The following is a 16,843-nucleotide window of genomic DNA, read 5'->3' on the forward strand; positions in this document are numbered from 1 at the left end:
GGCATGCCATCATGGCTATCTTTTTGTAAATAATATGCAATAACACATATGGTCCTTTCCTTCCTGACCAACGATAACTCTCCCCACAGGTCTTTTTCTTCCAGATTTCCTTAGACATTGCTAACTGTCCCCCCACCGCCCCCTGCCCGAGGGTTGTTGGTCATGTAAGCATGGCTGACTTTGTGATTACTTAACTTCCTTCCACTCTGACCACTTCTATTTTTGTTGCTGCTCATATTATCAACTCATTCTTTCAATATGAATAATTACCCCCCAAAGTTTGAAGGTCTCTGTACTGCCACATGGCCCTGCACTTCTTCATAGCTATATTCTGTTTCATAAGGCAACACTGTTGACTTGTTATGTACCCTCAAAATTATAGAACTAAGAAGGTGGGCTGGATGTGGGTGGGATGAGTTGGAAGAGTATTGACCTGCCTGATCACCGGCATCCCTCAGTAGGGCCAGACTTTACTCTTTTCCTGTAGTTGTGCTGTGAAGTATCTAGTTCATATAACAAGGGGCACAGGATGGCGGGGTGCAGTGACCTGATGAACACAGAATCCTTAGGGAAAGATCAACATGCAGGGTCAGATAGAGCTAACTACCATTTAGAGCCTCAGGACCAAGAGTATGACTATGACCATGACTTGAATTTTGCAGTCTCCTGATTCCAGAGTTGCAGTGTTCAAGAGCCACCAATGTCCAATAAGATACAGAACACATTTAAACAAAGAGCCTTAAACATACAGGTCAACCCCCAAAGAAACAGTTAAGGATGCAGGAGCCCATTCTTCCCCGTTTAGGTGCTTCTGCATCCTGACTCCACCAGAAGATGGAGAGGGCACAGGAAGTTCATTTGCTCAGAAAACTATAGAATGTGGAAGGAAAAAGAGTGACTTAAAACATTTCTAGAACACTCTAAGGGATGGAGCAATGTCATTGGACTATGTGGAGTCAATCATTTAAACATTTTCAATTTTAAAACGAGATGACTGAAGAGGCTTCAGAGAGCACAGTGCCATTCCAGGGAGAAGGCACCAACAGCCAGTGTCCCTAGCAGGGGTGACTCCGACCACAGCAGCCTGTGGACTGTTTGAAAGGAACTATATAGGTTATTCTAGCACCCTTTGCAAACATGCTAAAACACAACAGGTCATCACAATATAGAGATATTTTACTCATGGAGCCCAGGCAGCCCAGGGAAACTCTTAGATAATATGCACAATTCAGTTTCTTTAAAAATACAAGTGCTGTGCAAATCACGTGTGCATACACCTAGGGTCACAGGAACCTTTGAGTACATTTAGCAAGAAGTGGCTCATGGCCTTCCCAGCAGAACAAACACAATTTAAAGATTGTAAAATCATAGTTGCTATTGGCAGCAAAGTCTTTTGGAAAGGTTAATTTATGGATTTTACCTAGTTAGATGAGTTCTCATCCATTGTTAAATGTCTGTAAAAAAAAAAAAAAGGATGACTGCCTATAAAACTGGAGAAACAATACATAGACAAAAATATGGGGGGTGGGGTGGAAACATCATCTATTTTGATGCCAGTTGTAAACAAAGATAAATGCAACCACACTTAGCACATGTATGTGGACAGACACACACATACACATAAATTAAAGCAAGCAAAAGGAAGTATTTTGTCTTATTTCTTACAAACAAAGAAAACCCATTTAGCCTGTTGTTATCCCCACCTCCTCCTCTGCTCTACCAATTTCATGCCATGATTTTCTTGAGCTCTGAATTCTCGTGTGCACCTCCAGTCTCCATTTATTTTAAGAGCTACTGCAGACGAACCGTATTGCAACTCGACCTTAGATCTGTGTTCTAACTTTCAAGATTAATTTTGTCTCTAAAATGTTCTATTGATGAATATCATTCAAGCAGTTTCACAGAGAGGCTGAGTGAATATTCTCCCGGTCATGGTATCTCTCCTGCTAGGTAAGTATATGAGTGAATATTCTCCCGATCATGGTATTTCCCCTACTAGGTAAGTATATGAATATTCTCAAAGACCTCACAGCAATATAAGTTCCATACTTAGCATTATATAAATTTTAATATCATCATAATTGTTATCAAAATTAATGACAAAAGTTTAAGAATCATCTAATTCCTTTTCTTTTATCCTCTAGATTTCTGGAAATAGATGCCTTGAAGGAATATTAACATATAATCCTGCCAGAGGTTAGTGTTGCAGTGAGTGAGGTCAGGTTCCAGGCTTCTGTGAGTTAGCTGGTCTGACTCCTCCTTTCCCTCCTCAAAGCTATTCGAAAATACAAGTGTCTGGTCTTACAGAGGTCACCTGATTGGCATGGGAGTGGCTCTCCTTTTCATCTCTGCCAGATGCTTCCCCTCTCCTGCTGTTGTGGACTTTAGCATCAGCTTTCACCTTGCCTTGTTCTAACTACCCAGCTCTGCTCCACTGTTTCCCCCAGCTTCGATTTCACTCTTTCACAAGCAAAGGTCACTTCCTTTAGCTTTATGGCAACTGAAGTTTCAACATGTTTTTTTTTAGGCCACAAAATCACTACAGAGTTCAGCTCTTTGAAAAGTGGAAAAAAATAAGTAAAAAGTGAAGATAAAAAAAATGGTGCTACTCTTTATCCTTTCTTTTAGTTCCCTGTGTTTTCATTACCTCACTATGAAATAGTGTAACTAAAGGGTAAGTCAACCAATGTCCACCATCAAGCCACGATCACGTTTTTGAAAACATGAGAAAAGTTCAGAGCACATAGTTTTCCCAGATGAAGCACAGGCAGACTGGCCAGGATGTTTCGGCTGCACAGGGACAGAGGAAGACACAGTGGTGGTGATGGTGGGGCTTTGACGGGAGGCATGGGGTATGGGTAATACATCAGACTGCCTGCATGAACATCACTGTCAAACACAGTAAGTAGTCAGTATTTAAGAAGAAGATTGACAAATAAATATTTGTTTAATAAAATAGACTTAGGACAAATTGGACATTTTTTTTTTTTCAGCAGTAGCAAAACCACCTTGTTAGCTTCTGAGCATTCCTGACACTTCAATACCCAGGGACATGGGTCACTATTGAAGACAGAGGCCTTTTACACAGATTAAAAAAAAACAAAAACCTTCTAGAATTCAGCATACTGAGAACCCAAGTGAACGGCACCTCTAGTGTAAGAGTTCTGAAGTCATAGGACAGTGTTGGTGCTCTCTGGGTGGGAGGTGGGAGGAGGGATGCTGAGGACCTTTGTCACTGTACATCAGAAGGTGTTAGTAGATGGGACAGACTCTGTGTGAGTCACATGGTGAGGGGAAAGCAGCGTTACCTTAGGATTAGCATCGTCAGAGAAGTCCTTTCAGAAGTAATGAGTCACCTTCAAAACGAAACACAGCTACCCTCTGCTCCAGATGCTAAAAATGTCTTTGCCATGAATGGTTCAGCAAGTCACTGAATAGCTGCAGAAACCCACAGAGCGGAAGGGGCATCACTCTGCATGCAAAGGGAGGGTGGAAAATGGAGGTGCAGACTGTGGTTAAAGGCCTGTACCTACATCAGACCAGTATTTAAATAGGCAAAAAGTCTACATATTTGCGGCTGCGTGTATAAGTGCGTGATTATGTACATATACACACTTCTGAATACAGACCAAACTATCTTTGGAATGATGATTTCCGTTTGGAATGGAATATCTGGTTGACTGGGAGCATTCACTTTCATTACGAAATGATTATTTTAGGCTTGTGCTCTCAGGTCACATGGAGGACATGCAAATAAAAATAAGGAAGTAAACTGTAGAGAAATGTTCAGAAATGAGAATTGTGTCTGCTGCATAAAAGCCATGTGTGTACAGGCTGTCTTCACAGAAACCAGAGTCTAAGATTCCCCCAGCCTCTGCTCAGCCAGGCCAGGAGCACCCTCATTTCCCCCATGGCCCTCCTGCTCCCCCTCCTGGCCTCCCTGGTGATGTGCATTAGCAGGAAGACTTTTGTGCTCCTGGGCCAACTGAGAAGTCTCCTCTTCCTCTTGCAGGAGTGACAGAAGGGACTTCCAATTCCCAAGGAAGATGGTGGATGGCATCCAGTTCCAGAGGGTCTAGGCCATGTCTTTCCTCCAGCTGAGACTCTGGCAGATGCCATCCTCCAACTCTTCCCCACAGAGAGCTCCTCTGACAGCAGCCCTCCTGGACAAACTCCATGCTGAATTAATTACTTCAGCAACTGGAAGACCTGGTTGGGGAGGTGATGGGAAGGGGAAGGTATGACTTACAAATGCCTTGAGATATTTCAGGGAAATCCATCTCTACCTGGAAGAGAAGAAATACAGTGACCGTACCTGGGAGATTGTTCAGGGTAGAAATCACTCTCCTGATTTCCTTCTCTAGAAGAAGAGAGTCGCAAAGATGGACTTGGGGTCCTCTGGAAACCATTCTTCTTGGGTGCTCTGACCCTTAGACTTGGACATCTACCTGTGTTATTCCAAGTGGTTCCTATTTATATTTTTGTCATATTTGATTTATATGAATTTAGGAAGTACTTTAATAATGTTAAACATATATATGAGAAATATATTCTTAATCAGGGAGATCAGTCTCTCAGAGATGACTGATCTGGTATTTATTTATTCATCTACCTGTCATCTATTTATTTATATTAATCTTCATGTATTTCTAAGAGTTATATGATTTTGTGTAATAACAAATTGATGTCCACATTTCATTAAACTTTGTACTAACTGGGTCACACACTAGAGCTGACCATGTTGTCAGTGACACAGGTGGGTCAGCCCTGAGAGGAGCTTTAGAGTAACAGAGCTGACCCCAACCCCTCATCTGTCATGTGGTGGCATGGGTGATGGAAAGATGACCTCCACACCATTCTGGTGGCAGGCGAGAGAGCTGGCCCTGGGGTCACAAGAGTGAGGGAACTAGCCCTGCCCTATAAGAGCCACAGCACACAGGAAAGCAGGCCCTGTATCCTGCCGAGGCAGCTCACTAAGCTGACCCTGGTGTGTGTGTGTGTGTGTGTGTGTGTGTGTGTGTGTGTGTGTGTGTGTGTGAGGGGTCCCAGGTGAGCCAGTCCTGAGGGCATGAGAGCAGGAGAGCTGAATCCTCCCCATACCTACCACCTACAGCAATCTGGAGAAAGGGCCCTGCACCTTGCCTGGGCAAAATAGTAGAGTTGGCCCTGGCCGATGTGGGGGGTGGGGGGATCGGGATCTGAGGGCCCCAAGAGCAGGAGAACTGGTCCTGCTCCTTGCTGTAGGCTTCATTGGGTGAGGAAGCTGAGGCAGTGCTCATCTGGTTGTGACCTCCCTGGAGGGAAAGCCAGGGAACTGACCAACCCAGCTCCCACCCAGGCCCAGAACCAGGGCTATGAGTTGGCCTACCCCAGCATCCACTGAATCAATGAACTGTTGGAGCATATGAAAGGGAAAAAATCCTACAGATCCAAAACATCAGGATCTCCATGACACAGGACAACAAGGAGTTTTCCAAGAGGAACCCTAGTGAGAGACCATAATCGGTGGTGTAGCAGAAACCAGAGGCCTCAAGCCAGACCATTGACCTGGCAATAAACACAAGTAGAGATAAAGGGACTAAAGTGTGTGTGACTCACTGTGTGACTCACTGGGCCATGCTACAGCTCCCAGGACAAGATTTGTCTTTTCTGTTTTTGTTTTGTTTGTTTTTTCTTTTAAATTTAGTTTTGTTTGGTGGGGAGGGGAGGTCGAATGGGTCGATAAGAGAAAGGGAGATAAGTGGGAGGGATCAGAGTACATGATGTGAAATACACAAAGAATCAATAAAAGTAAAAGAAATTTAATAACTTTTCATGTTATTTACTTGACATTTTGTTTGACTTAACTCATGTAATTAATAACTTCTTATGCCTCATTGAAATCAAAATCACCCACATTTTATAAACCAAAAAATATGGTAATGGTAAAGTAAGATTTATTGCTGTTGCATATGCAAATTAGGAATGTGTCAGTTTTCGATATTTACTTCAAGAACTAGATGTGAGAAAGCAAACATCCTGCTGTTTAGAACCATTGGAATTACAGGAAAGGGAACTATTCACCTCATTCAATATATATCTTAATACTATAAAGAGAAGTAAAGGAAGTGATTGTCTCAAAGCAGAGGTTTAGGTACAAATAATGGCTGGAGTAAACTCTTAAAAAGTGGAACCAGATTTCCTTTGCAAGCTCCTTGAAAAAAATAAATTGCACTTCTGCAGATAAAAAACACAAGGCAAAATTCCTGGGAAACAGTTTTAAAGAAATAGTCCAAGGTGGCACCATGAAATACAGGAGAACACACAAACATACCCCCGAAATGACATTAGAAAACTAATACATAGTTTAAGTGAAAGGGATGGTGAAGAAATAAGATGATGAGAAGACAAAAGCCGAAGTACTGGAATTAGAGATCTCCATGTAAATGCACAGCTGAAAGCCTTCTTGACAGACTAGATAAAACAGAAGAATGAAGGATTTCTGAACTTGAGGATGTGTGGGACAGGATTACCTGAGTGAAGGTTGAATTGTGTTTATTCCAGAAGATGATAAGGGAGATCAGAAAGGAAATTCAATGAAATAATAGCTACATTTATCCTCATGTTTGGAACAATATGGACATCCAGGTAAGGCTTCATTGAGGACCAGGTACAGCTAACTTTTTTCTTTCTGTCACATTTCATACAGACTCTATCTGGAGAGTTTGCGTCTGTGCCCCTGAGTTGGCACGGGGAAGAGGTACAGTGAGTTACCTGGTAGTGCATGGTGACTTTACAGCACTAGGAGTACTTGGGACAGAAGTCTCTCCCACCACACAGAACCGGCCTGTCTGTTCTCACGTGACACTGGCACTGTGATGACAGCAAGCAGACCCTCAGGAACTCCCTTGGACCCATCTTCTCAAACACAATGGCTACAGCTTGGTATTGTTTCCGGTGACATCAGTCTCAGTGATGATTGTGACCACAAACACAGACAAAGCTCCTGTAGTATTAGTTAATGGACGAGATAGCCAAGGAAACAAATGGGACGTGGACACGAGGGTTTGTCATCGTCTTCTCCTTCTCCTCCTCTCCTTCTCCTCTTCTTTCTTCTTCTTTTATTTGTTTTTTTAGACAGGGTTTCTCTGTGCAGCCCTGACTGTCCTGGAACTCTCTCTGTAGACCAGGCTGGCCTGGAACTCACAAAGGTCCACCTGCCTCTGCCTTCTAAGTGTTGGGATTAAAGGCTGTGCCACCACCGCCTGGCAAGGGTTTGTCTTCTTAAACAGTCCTTACATGTTCTTGGTGAGACAGACAGTCTATGGAGGAAAGAGATGACTTCATCTGTTGTTATCGGAAAGGTAGCTGAAAGAAAGGAGATAGTCAAGCCTAAAGAAGATTATGAAGTTTTCCATGCATAAAGTTTGGCCAAAGAGCAAAAATCCACTGACATTTTCTTTGTGAAGTAACATTCTGATTCATTTCAAATTTTGAGACTCCATTGAAAACACAATAAGTACCCTAAAGGAATGCACACAGATACAGTGAACATATAGACTGGTGTCATTTTTCTGTATGTGGTGTGGCAGGGTGACCCATGGAATCGCAAAGAAGGCTCCAAGAGTTTTAATCATAGTCTCCTGAAAAGAAATGGAAGTTCAAATTGCCTGCATTTTTTCTTTTCTACTCATATATGAAAATGTTGTGCCCTTCAAATACATTCTTTCTTCAAATCTCTCTTCTTTAAAACAATCTTGACATCACACTATACTATTATGGCTCAGTTGCTCAATGTAATCATCAATTTGACCCACCCAGGAGCAAATTCAAATAGGCCATGCCAGGCATCAGAGAAGGCAGCTGGCCTAGGTCCCTTCTTGCCATTGTTCATCATCCAGTGTCCTGGATTCTCATGCTTCTACTTGCCCCTCCCACCATTGAACTCTGAACCTCAGCTGCCTGGCTTAGGTGTATTTGGTCATGACTCTAGCCTGGTTATCTTCCACTGATTGTAGCAAGTAAGAACCCAAAACCTCATGGATATTTGAGTACATGGATAGAGTAAGGAAGAGCTACAAAGAGTCAATTTTAAGTACATAGCTGAGGTGTTTTAGCAACTCATGGGTGCTTATGGAAGTATATTCTGATGAAAATACTAAGCTATAATTGTTAAGTCGGATGGAGCCAGTTTTGTGATTGTGTAATGTGTGCAGAGTAGGCAATGTGCTTTTAGTACATGGGAGGAAAAGGAAGTGAAGAGAAAGTCTCTGGCAGTGCTGAGGCAGAACACTAGTGGAAAGGATGGATCTAAAATCAGCTGTGTCTCTATCAGTCTGAAAGATTCCAGAGAGCAAGGCAGGAATGAGGACCAAGTGTTGAGTTTTCTGGGGGCCAATCATGACTTTCCAGGCTGTTTCACTGCCTCCTGTCTCTGGGGACTTAGTGACTGGGAACTGTTAGCTGTTTGAGAATATAAAACATGAGAGTGCTCACAATGTGAAGTGAGGCATGTTTCCCATGTGCAGAGAACAGAGTCTCCTTCACATTGGATTTCTTCTAACAAGGTGCAAGATGTTCCTTGTTACCATTACTTGCTCTGTCTCTTGTCACACAGGACATCCAAAGAGTGTTTGCTAAGATCACTTATCCACTAGAGGAGCATCTAAGAGTGCATATGCTCCCACACAGTACCCTTTATTAGGCACCAGTCCTGTCAAAATGGCTGTTGCCTCTCCCTTGACTCTGTGAAGACTGGACTCAGCAAAGCTGCAGACAGCCCCCTGGGCCAGGCAAGGATTCCTCTTCTGCAAGGCCAGCCCTGCTTTTAACTTTTTTGTACATCTCTTTAATCATCTTTCCTGGGCTGCACTGCATTCCTTAGTTCCCAATTTGACAGGACAAAATGTAGGTAACTTATGCTGCACCATTCCCCCACACACAAAGGGGAAATGGCTTTTTTCAAATTCTTTATCATAATCAACTTATGTTTATTTTGAGCTCCATCATTGGAATCATGCTACCTTTGCTTTCTATTAAAATCAGAAATGAAAATGGGGACTTAACAACAGACTCAGAGGAAATAACAGAATCATTAGGTCATACTTCTTTACTCCATAAAATTGGAAATCTAAGAGAAATGGACAAATTTCTTGATAGATATCTCTTACCAAAGTTAAATCAAGATCAGATAAGCAATTTAAATAGATTGATAAACCCTAAGGAAATAGAAGCAGTCATTAAAATCTCCCAACCAAAAAGAGCCCAGGGTAGATGAGATTAATACAAAATTCTACCAGACATTCAAAGAAGAGCTAACGCCAATACTCTTCAATTATTCCACAAAATAGAAACAGAAGGAACATTGACAAACTCTTTCCATGAGACCACAGTCATTCTGATACCCAAACCACACAAAGACTCAACAAAGAAAGAGAATTGCAGACCAATTTCACTTATGAACATTAGTGCAAAAATGCCAAATAAAATACTGGCAAATTTAATTAAAGAGATCATCCACTGTGGTGATATATTGTGTGCCCTAATAAACTTGCTTGAGGATCAGAAGGCAGAGCCAGCCATTATATTAGAAACAGAGTCAGGCAGTGGTGGCACACAGCTTTAATCCTAGCACTTGAGATCTCATGCCTTTGATTGGGAAGCACACATTCCTTTAATCCCAGGAAGTAATACATCAGGCAGAGAAAGATATATAAGGCATGAGGAAACAGGAACTCTCTTTAGGCTGAGGATTTCATAGAGGTAAGAACTAGCAGCTAGCTGCCCTGCTTGTCTGATCCTTGGGAAAGTTTATTAGGGTAAACAATCTATCACCACAATTCACCATGATCAAGTAGGTTTCATCCCAGAGATGAGGGATAGTTCAACATATGAAAATCTGTCAATGTAATCCACCACATAAACAATCAGATAGAAAAAAACAAACAAACATGATCATCTCATCTTATTAGATGCTGAAGAAGCCTTTGACAAAATCCTACACCCTTTCATGATAAAAGTCTTGGAGAGATCAGGGATGCAAGGGACATACCTAAACATAATAAAAAACAATATACAACAAGCTAATTGCCAACATCAAATTAAATGGAGAGAAACTCAAAGCTAAAATCAGGAACAATACAAGGTTGTCTACTCTCTCCATACCTATTCAACATAGTTCTTGAAGTTATAGCTAACAAAATAAGACAACTAAAGGAAATCAAAGGGATACAAATTGGAAAGGAAGAAGTCAAAGTATCTTTATTCACATATGATATAGTAGTATACATAAGTGACCCCAAAAACTACCAGGGAACTCCTACAGCTGATAAACACCTTTAGTCAAATGGCTGAATACAAGAATAACTAAAAAAATCAGTATTCCTATATACAAATAATAAATAGACTAAGAAAGAACGCAAAGAATCAACACCCTTTACAATAGCCTCAAATAATTTAAAATATCTTGGTGTAATTCTAACCAAGCAAGTAAAAGACCTGAATGACAAGAACCTCAAGTCCTTGAAGAAAGAAATTGAAAAAGATATCATAAAATGAAAAGATCTTCCATGCTCATGGATTGGTAGGATTAGCATAGTAAAAATGACCACCCTACCAAAAGCAATCTACATAATTCCCATCAAAATTCCAACACAATTCTCTACAGATCTTGAAAGAACAATACTCACCTTCATATGGAAAGACAAAAAATCCAGAATAGCTAAAACAATTCTGTATAATCAAAGAATTTCTGGAGATATCAATCCCTAATTTCAAGCTCTACTACAGAGCTATAGTAATAAAAACCACAGGGTATTGGCATAAAAACAGACAGACAGATCAATGGAATTGAATTGAAGACCCAGATGTAAATCAACACACCTATGGACAGCCAATATTCGACAAAGAAGCCAAAATTATACAATGGAAAAAAAGAAAGCATCTTCAACAAATGGTGCTGGGCTAACTAGATGTTGGCATGTAGAAGAATATAAATTGATCCATATCTATCACCTTGCACAAAACTCAAGTCCAAGTGGATCAAAGACCTCAATATAAATTCAGATACACTGAACCTGATAGAAGAGAAAATGGGAAATAATCTCAAACATATTGGCACAAGAGACAACTTCCTGAACAGAACACTGATAGCACAGGTACTAAGATCAACAGTTAATAAATGGGACCTCATGAAATTGAGAAGTTCTTGTAAGTCAAAGGATACCATCAAAAAGACAAAATGGCAAATTATAGAATGGGACAAGATCTTCATCAATCCCACATACTGCAGAGGACTGATTTCCAAAATATATAAAGAACTTAAGAAACTATATATCAACAAACCAATAATCCAGTTTAAAAATGATGTATTTTTTGTAATTTTGTTAGAATTTGTAATTTTAAACAGAGAATTAGAAACAGAAGATTCCCAAATAGCTGAGAAGGATGTTCAACATCCTTTGCCATCAGGGAAATGTAAATCAAAATGGCTCAGATTTTATTTTATATCTGTCTATTGGGAAATATTATTTTAAGGTGTTTTGTCTTTACTTTTGTTGCATTTGTTTAACTCTGTGAAGCTGTTTTACCATGCCTGTCTAAAACACCTAATGGTCTAATAAAGAACTGAATGGCCAATAGTAAGGCAGGAGAAATGATAGGCAGGGCTGGCAGGCAAAGAGAATATATGGAAGGAAAAATCTGGAAGGAAGGAGAAGGAGGAGCCAGAGAAGGAGAAGGGCATCAGGAGTCAGCCACCCTGCTACACAGCAAGCCACAGAGTAAAAGTAAGACTTGCCAAAGAGAACAGGAAAAGCCCAGAGGCAAAAGGTAGATGGGATAATTTAAGTTAAGGAAAACTGGCAAGAAACTAAGCCAAACTAAGGCTGGGCATTCATAAGTAAGAATAAGCTTCTGTGTGTGATTTATTTGAGTTGGTGTGGCCATATTGAAGGAAGTGTGTCACTGTGGGGTGGCCTTTGAGGTCTATGCTCAAGCTATGCCCAATGTTGGTACAGACTTCTGTTGCTGCCTGCAAGTCAACTCTCAACTCCTTCTCCAGCACCATGTCTGCCTGCATGTCACCCACCATGGTAATGGTACAAACCTCAGACACTGTAAGTTTGACCCAGTTAAATGTTTTCCTTTACAGGAGTTGCCATAGTCACGGTGTCTCTTTACAGCAATAGAAACCCTAACTAAGACACAAACTATGGGGACTTTTGATATTGGACTGAATGCATTTTGCATTATGAGGTGGTCATAGCCTTTGAGGGAATGGGAATGTTATGGCTTAAAGATGATATATTTTGTTCCTGAGTTGACAAGGAATGGACTTTTAGTGTTTAATATTCTTAGCAAAGTTGGCAGGACCTCAAGTTGTGAATAGATAGGCAGCCAGGTATGTCTATGAGGAATTACATAGATCAGGCTAATTGATATGGGAAGACACATCCTAAATAAAAGCAGACCATCCATGGGTTGACACATACACTGAATCAAAATCAGGAATCACACTGAGCATATTAATCCATCCTCTGTATCTTGACTCTAGATGTAGTGTGACTGTCTCAAGTTCCTGTCACTATGACTCCCACTCCACGAGAGACTCAATCTATAAGCCAAAATAAATACTTTCTCTTTAATATAAATTTATTATTTTAAAAATTTGCAAATAAAACGCCATACTTTTAAAAGGAGCTTTTTCAGCTCCACAGCAACAATGCAAGTAATTACTATAACACCTTTCTGAGCTTCCTATTGTGATCCACTGGCCCATGTCTGGCTACATGCCAATACATATTGCATTAGTGACTATAGCTTTGTAGTGTGTTTAGAAATGATGAAAGATGAAGTTTCTAGATTTTCTACCTCAAGACTAATTTGGCTACTCTGATTCTTTCAGAATCTATATAAATTTTAAGAATACTATGTTCTAACCATGCACCAAATGGTTTAGAAATGAGGGGTTCATGATATCTATAGATTGCATTGGATAGTCTGAACATTCTTCCAATATTAGGTCTTCTAACTCATAACGTTAGATGCTTTTCCATCTTATTGAATCTTCTTTGATTTTCTCGACAATGTTTTCTACTTTTCTTGTACAAGTCTATTTACTACATGGGTACATTTCTTTCATTTTTATTAGTTTTGATGATACTCAAAATAGGATATGTCCTTTAAATTTATGACACAACAATTTGGTTTCACACAGCTATTACAAGCTCTTGGCCTATGCTTGACAAGGGCAAGAAAATTGCATGATTGAGGAATAAGACTATTGTCCCTGAAGCACATTGTGTCCAACAGGGAGAGCATATGTTTACAAACATAGCTCTTAACAAAACACTGGGCTAGGTGTTTTCTCACTATAAAAACATAGATGTCAGATTAGGAATGAGGTGATTCTGCTAGGTAATACGTAGCTCTAGGCAGATGCTAAAACTCAAGCTGCCCTCACAGTTGGAATCCCAAGAGCTATAACCACCTCATGGAAGCCAGAAACACTGATTTGATGGCAAGCTCATTATGCAGTGTTGATGTTCATGAAGAGAAACTGAAAAATATGAGGGATATTCTTTATAGTCCTAGACAATATGGGTCTGGGGAACCAAAATATTTTGTCATTCATGAATTCCTCTGTCAGACATAAACTTTTCCAGTACTAGGTTTGGACCTAAGGGTGCCACAGCCACAATAGAGGGCTGTTATTGAAGAGCTGATCCTCTACAGATATTCCCACACTAATCATTGAAAATGCAGAAATAATAAAACAAAACAAAACAGGAAATTAGCGGAGCAGTGGTGGTGCATGCCTTTAATCCCAGCACTCGGGAGGTAGGGCAGGGGATCTCTGTGAGTCCGAGGACAGCCTGGTCTACAGAGTGAGTCCCAAAGCTACACAGGGAAACCCTGTCTCAAAACAAAACAATAAAAACAACAAAAACAAGGTACATGGAGGTCCTAGGGAAAACATCAACAAATAAAGCCAGTCCTAAAAGTTGCTTCTCTGGCACTCCTGGATACTGATACAGTCTCGAATATAGGAAAGAAACACTCACTTAATAAGAAGTGGGTTGCTTAAAAACCTATCACATTTCCTTGCAGAAGTTTAATTGCAATTCAAACCCACGGAAAGAATCAATTTGATGATATTTTATGAATTGTATGCTGTCACTGGCCATGATATCATTCTTGATGGCACAAAAATTATATGGTGTGTGTGTGCGTGTGTGTGTGTGTGTGTGTGTGTGTGTGTGTGTGTGTGTGTGTGTGTGTGTGAATACCTTAGGTAATATAACAATTTGAAGTGTCAAAAGGTGTACATCATCAAATAGAATCACTCTTCCTTTCAGTCCTCCCCTTGTTCCTCCTTCCTCACTCTGAGAGATCTGCCCCCTCCCACTTTTCTTTTCCTATTTTCCTCACCATCCCCCCTCTCTTCTCATCTTTTTCTGTCCTTCTTCCTCTACTTTACTCCTTCTATTTTTCTTCTCCTCCTTAAAATATCTTTCTGAATATATTCTTACAACCCCAAACTAACTGTGTCTAAAGCTAGCCTTGTGCTCCTGATCATCACGCTAAGTATCCCACTTCTTAAGCACAGAGATTACACGGAGGTCACTACCCTAGGTGTAAAATCTTATTTCTTGCTACCTATTTCTCTTGGTTTACTTCTGTGTCACAAGAGAAACACTGGTCAAAGAAGATGAAAAAGTATCTAAAGAATGTGTGGTGAGCAGAGGCTTTAAAAACTTCCTCTCCTTGGTTCTTTGGTCTCCTTGTTTGTCATGAGGTGGCATTTGGTGATGCCTGGGCTTTCCATGGTCAGCAGGGTGGTTTGGCTGATGTTTGAGCCATGAAGCATCTGAAGATGAGGTAGTATTTTTAAATCTTTATTTTTTTTTTACATCTGGTATATACATGTGTATCTATAAATGTGTGTGCACATGTAAGTTGGTGCTTTGACATGAAGTTAAAGCCAGTTGTGAGCTGACTAATGTGGGTGCAGGGAACTAAACTCAGATCCTCTGCAAGAGCAGTATGTGCTCTTAACTGCTTAATCATATCTCCAGCCTATGCCTTGAGGCAAAGTCAAAGGTACTCTAGTAAGGTTAAAAACTCAGTATTCTTGAAGATTTACCCCAATTCTGGTCATCATGCCTCTATCTCCTGAGTGATGGATGTCGTATGTGTATCTCTATATCCAGTATGATGCACTGAAAATCAAAGACAGGGTTCCATGTGTGCTAGAAAAGAACTCTCTTACCTGAACTACATCGCCAGCCCTGTCCATTAGGTTTAAGGGATTAAACGTGAATACTATATAAATCATAATTGAATTCTACTTAAATTTTTTAAACATTAAAAATATACAACCACAAAAAATTACTTAATCTTTTATAAATAGTTAGTAACCAGAAAAGACAAACTTTATTTATATATGAGTTAATGAATTAAGAAAATGAAAAATGAATGTGAAGAATAATTTATTAACTTATAAACATTGAATGAATTTGAATTATATCATTACCAGTATTATAATTAATTATTTATAAAAATAAATTTGTGACAAGACTTACCTTATAACTTATGTAATATATGAAGGAAATAAAAATCAGTCTGCAAATTTAACTGTAAGATAAATTCTAAGCTTTTAAGTATACTTTTTGCCTGAAATTGTTTTAATTCTTTGTATTAGATGAGCAAATTTCATACATTTGAAGTGCACCAGTACCTTCAAAGTTAACAAAAATTAATTTAAGAGAGAACTTCTAAAATGGATTTGTTGAGAGGAGCAGGAAAAATTGACACAAAATGAAAGCCAAAATAGCTGAAAAAATTCCCAGACACCAGCAGAAAAATGAATGAAAGTGAAAAGAGAATTGGAAGTAAGGGGAGGCCATTCTGAAAATGGAAACCAGTGTTTTTCCCTATTTAAGATAGAAGTGCACAACATGGACTTCAGAGAACCTAGAGGAGAAGGTTCAGGACCACAGAGCCCAGAGGACCAGGAGCATCTGCAACATTCACAATGGCCAGGCCCTGTGCTCTCCTGACATTCCTGGTGGTGATGCACTTCTGGTCAAGCTGCTGTCTGGGATGTGACCTGCCTCAGACTCATCACCTCAGGAACAAGAGAGCCTCCACACTCCTTGCACAAATGAGGAGACTCTCCCCTCTCTCCTGCCTCAAGGACAGAATGGACTTTGCATTCCCTCTGGAGAAGGTAGATGCCCAGCACATCCAGAAGGCTCAAGTCATCCCTGTCCTGCAGGAGCTGACCCAGCAGGTCCTGATCCTCTTCAGCTCAAAAGACTCATCTGCTACTTGGGAGACAAGTCTTCTAGACACATTCTGCACTGGTCTCCACCACCAGCTCAAAGACCTGAAAGCCTGTCTGAGGCAGCAGGTGGAAGTGCAAGAACCTTCCCTGAGCCAGGAAGACTCCCTGGTGGCTGTGAGAAACTACTTCCACAGGATCACTGTCTACCTGAAGGAGAAGAAACACAGCTCCTGTGCCTGGGAGGTGGTCAGAACAGAAGTCTGGAGAGCCCTGTCTTCCTCGGCCAACCTGCTGGCAAGACTGACTGAGGAGAAGGAATAATTCCTGAACTAAAGTGGAGAGGACTCTCCTAGACTAGGACAGTGTACAGCACTGCACCAATTCTGCTCTCTCAATGCTTTCACTCATTTCGACATCTTTCAATCAACCTTCCTGGATGTTTCATTAGTTATGAGCAATTCTGTATTGTGTATTGTATACACAACTGTGTAATATTGTATAGGTATTAGCATCCAGATTCATCCAGTTATTTGTATTTATGTGTATAAATATTTACTTAAGTATAAAATTTAAGTT

The 16,843-nt window shown here is 40.4% G+C and overlaps 1 protein-coding gene across 1 annotated transcript; it reads left to right on the forward strand.

Moving 5' to 3' along the window:
- Positions 1-15,808: 15,808 nt before the first annotated feature.
- Positions 15,809-16,662, forward strand: LOC114688460 (interferon alpha-12-like). The gene has a single exon (XM_028863059.2). It carries the CDS (start codon positions 16,016-16,018, stop codon positions 16,586-16,588), a length of 573 nt encoding a protein of 190 aa, XP_028718892.1. The 5' UTR covers positions 15,809-16,015; the 3' UTR covers positions 16,589-16,662.
- The last annotated feature ends 181 nt before the right edge of the window (positions 16,663-16,843 follow it).

The sequence above is a fragment of the Peromyscus leucopus genome, chromosome 2 (genome assembly GCF_004664715.2).
Source record: "Peromyscus leucopus breed LL Stock chromosome 2, UCI_PerLeu_2.1, whole genome shotgun sequence".
NCBI classification, from domain to species: Eukaryota; Metazoa; Chordata; class Mammalia; order Rodentia; family Cricetidae; genus Peromyscus; species Peromyscus leucopus.

Bases quoted from the DNA above. Each gene is read 5' to 3' on its own strand.
- LOC114688460 (XM_028863059.2), top strand. From the start codon at position 16,016: ATGGCCAGGCCCTGTGCTCTCCTGACATTCCTGGTGGTGATGCACTTC.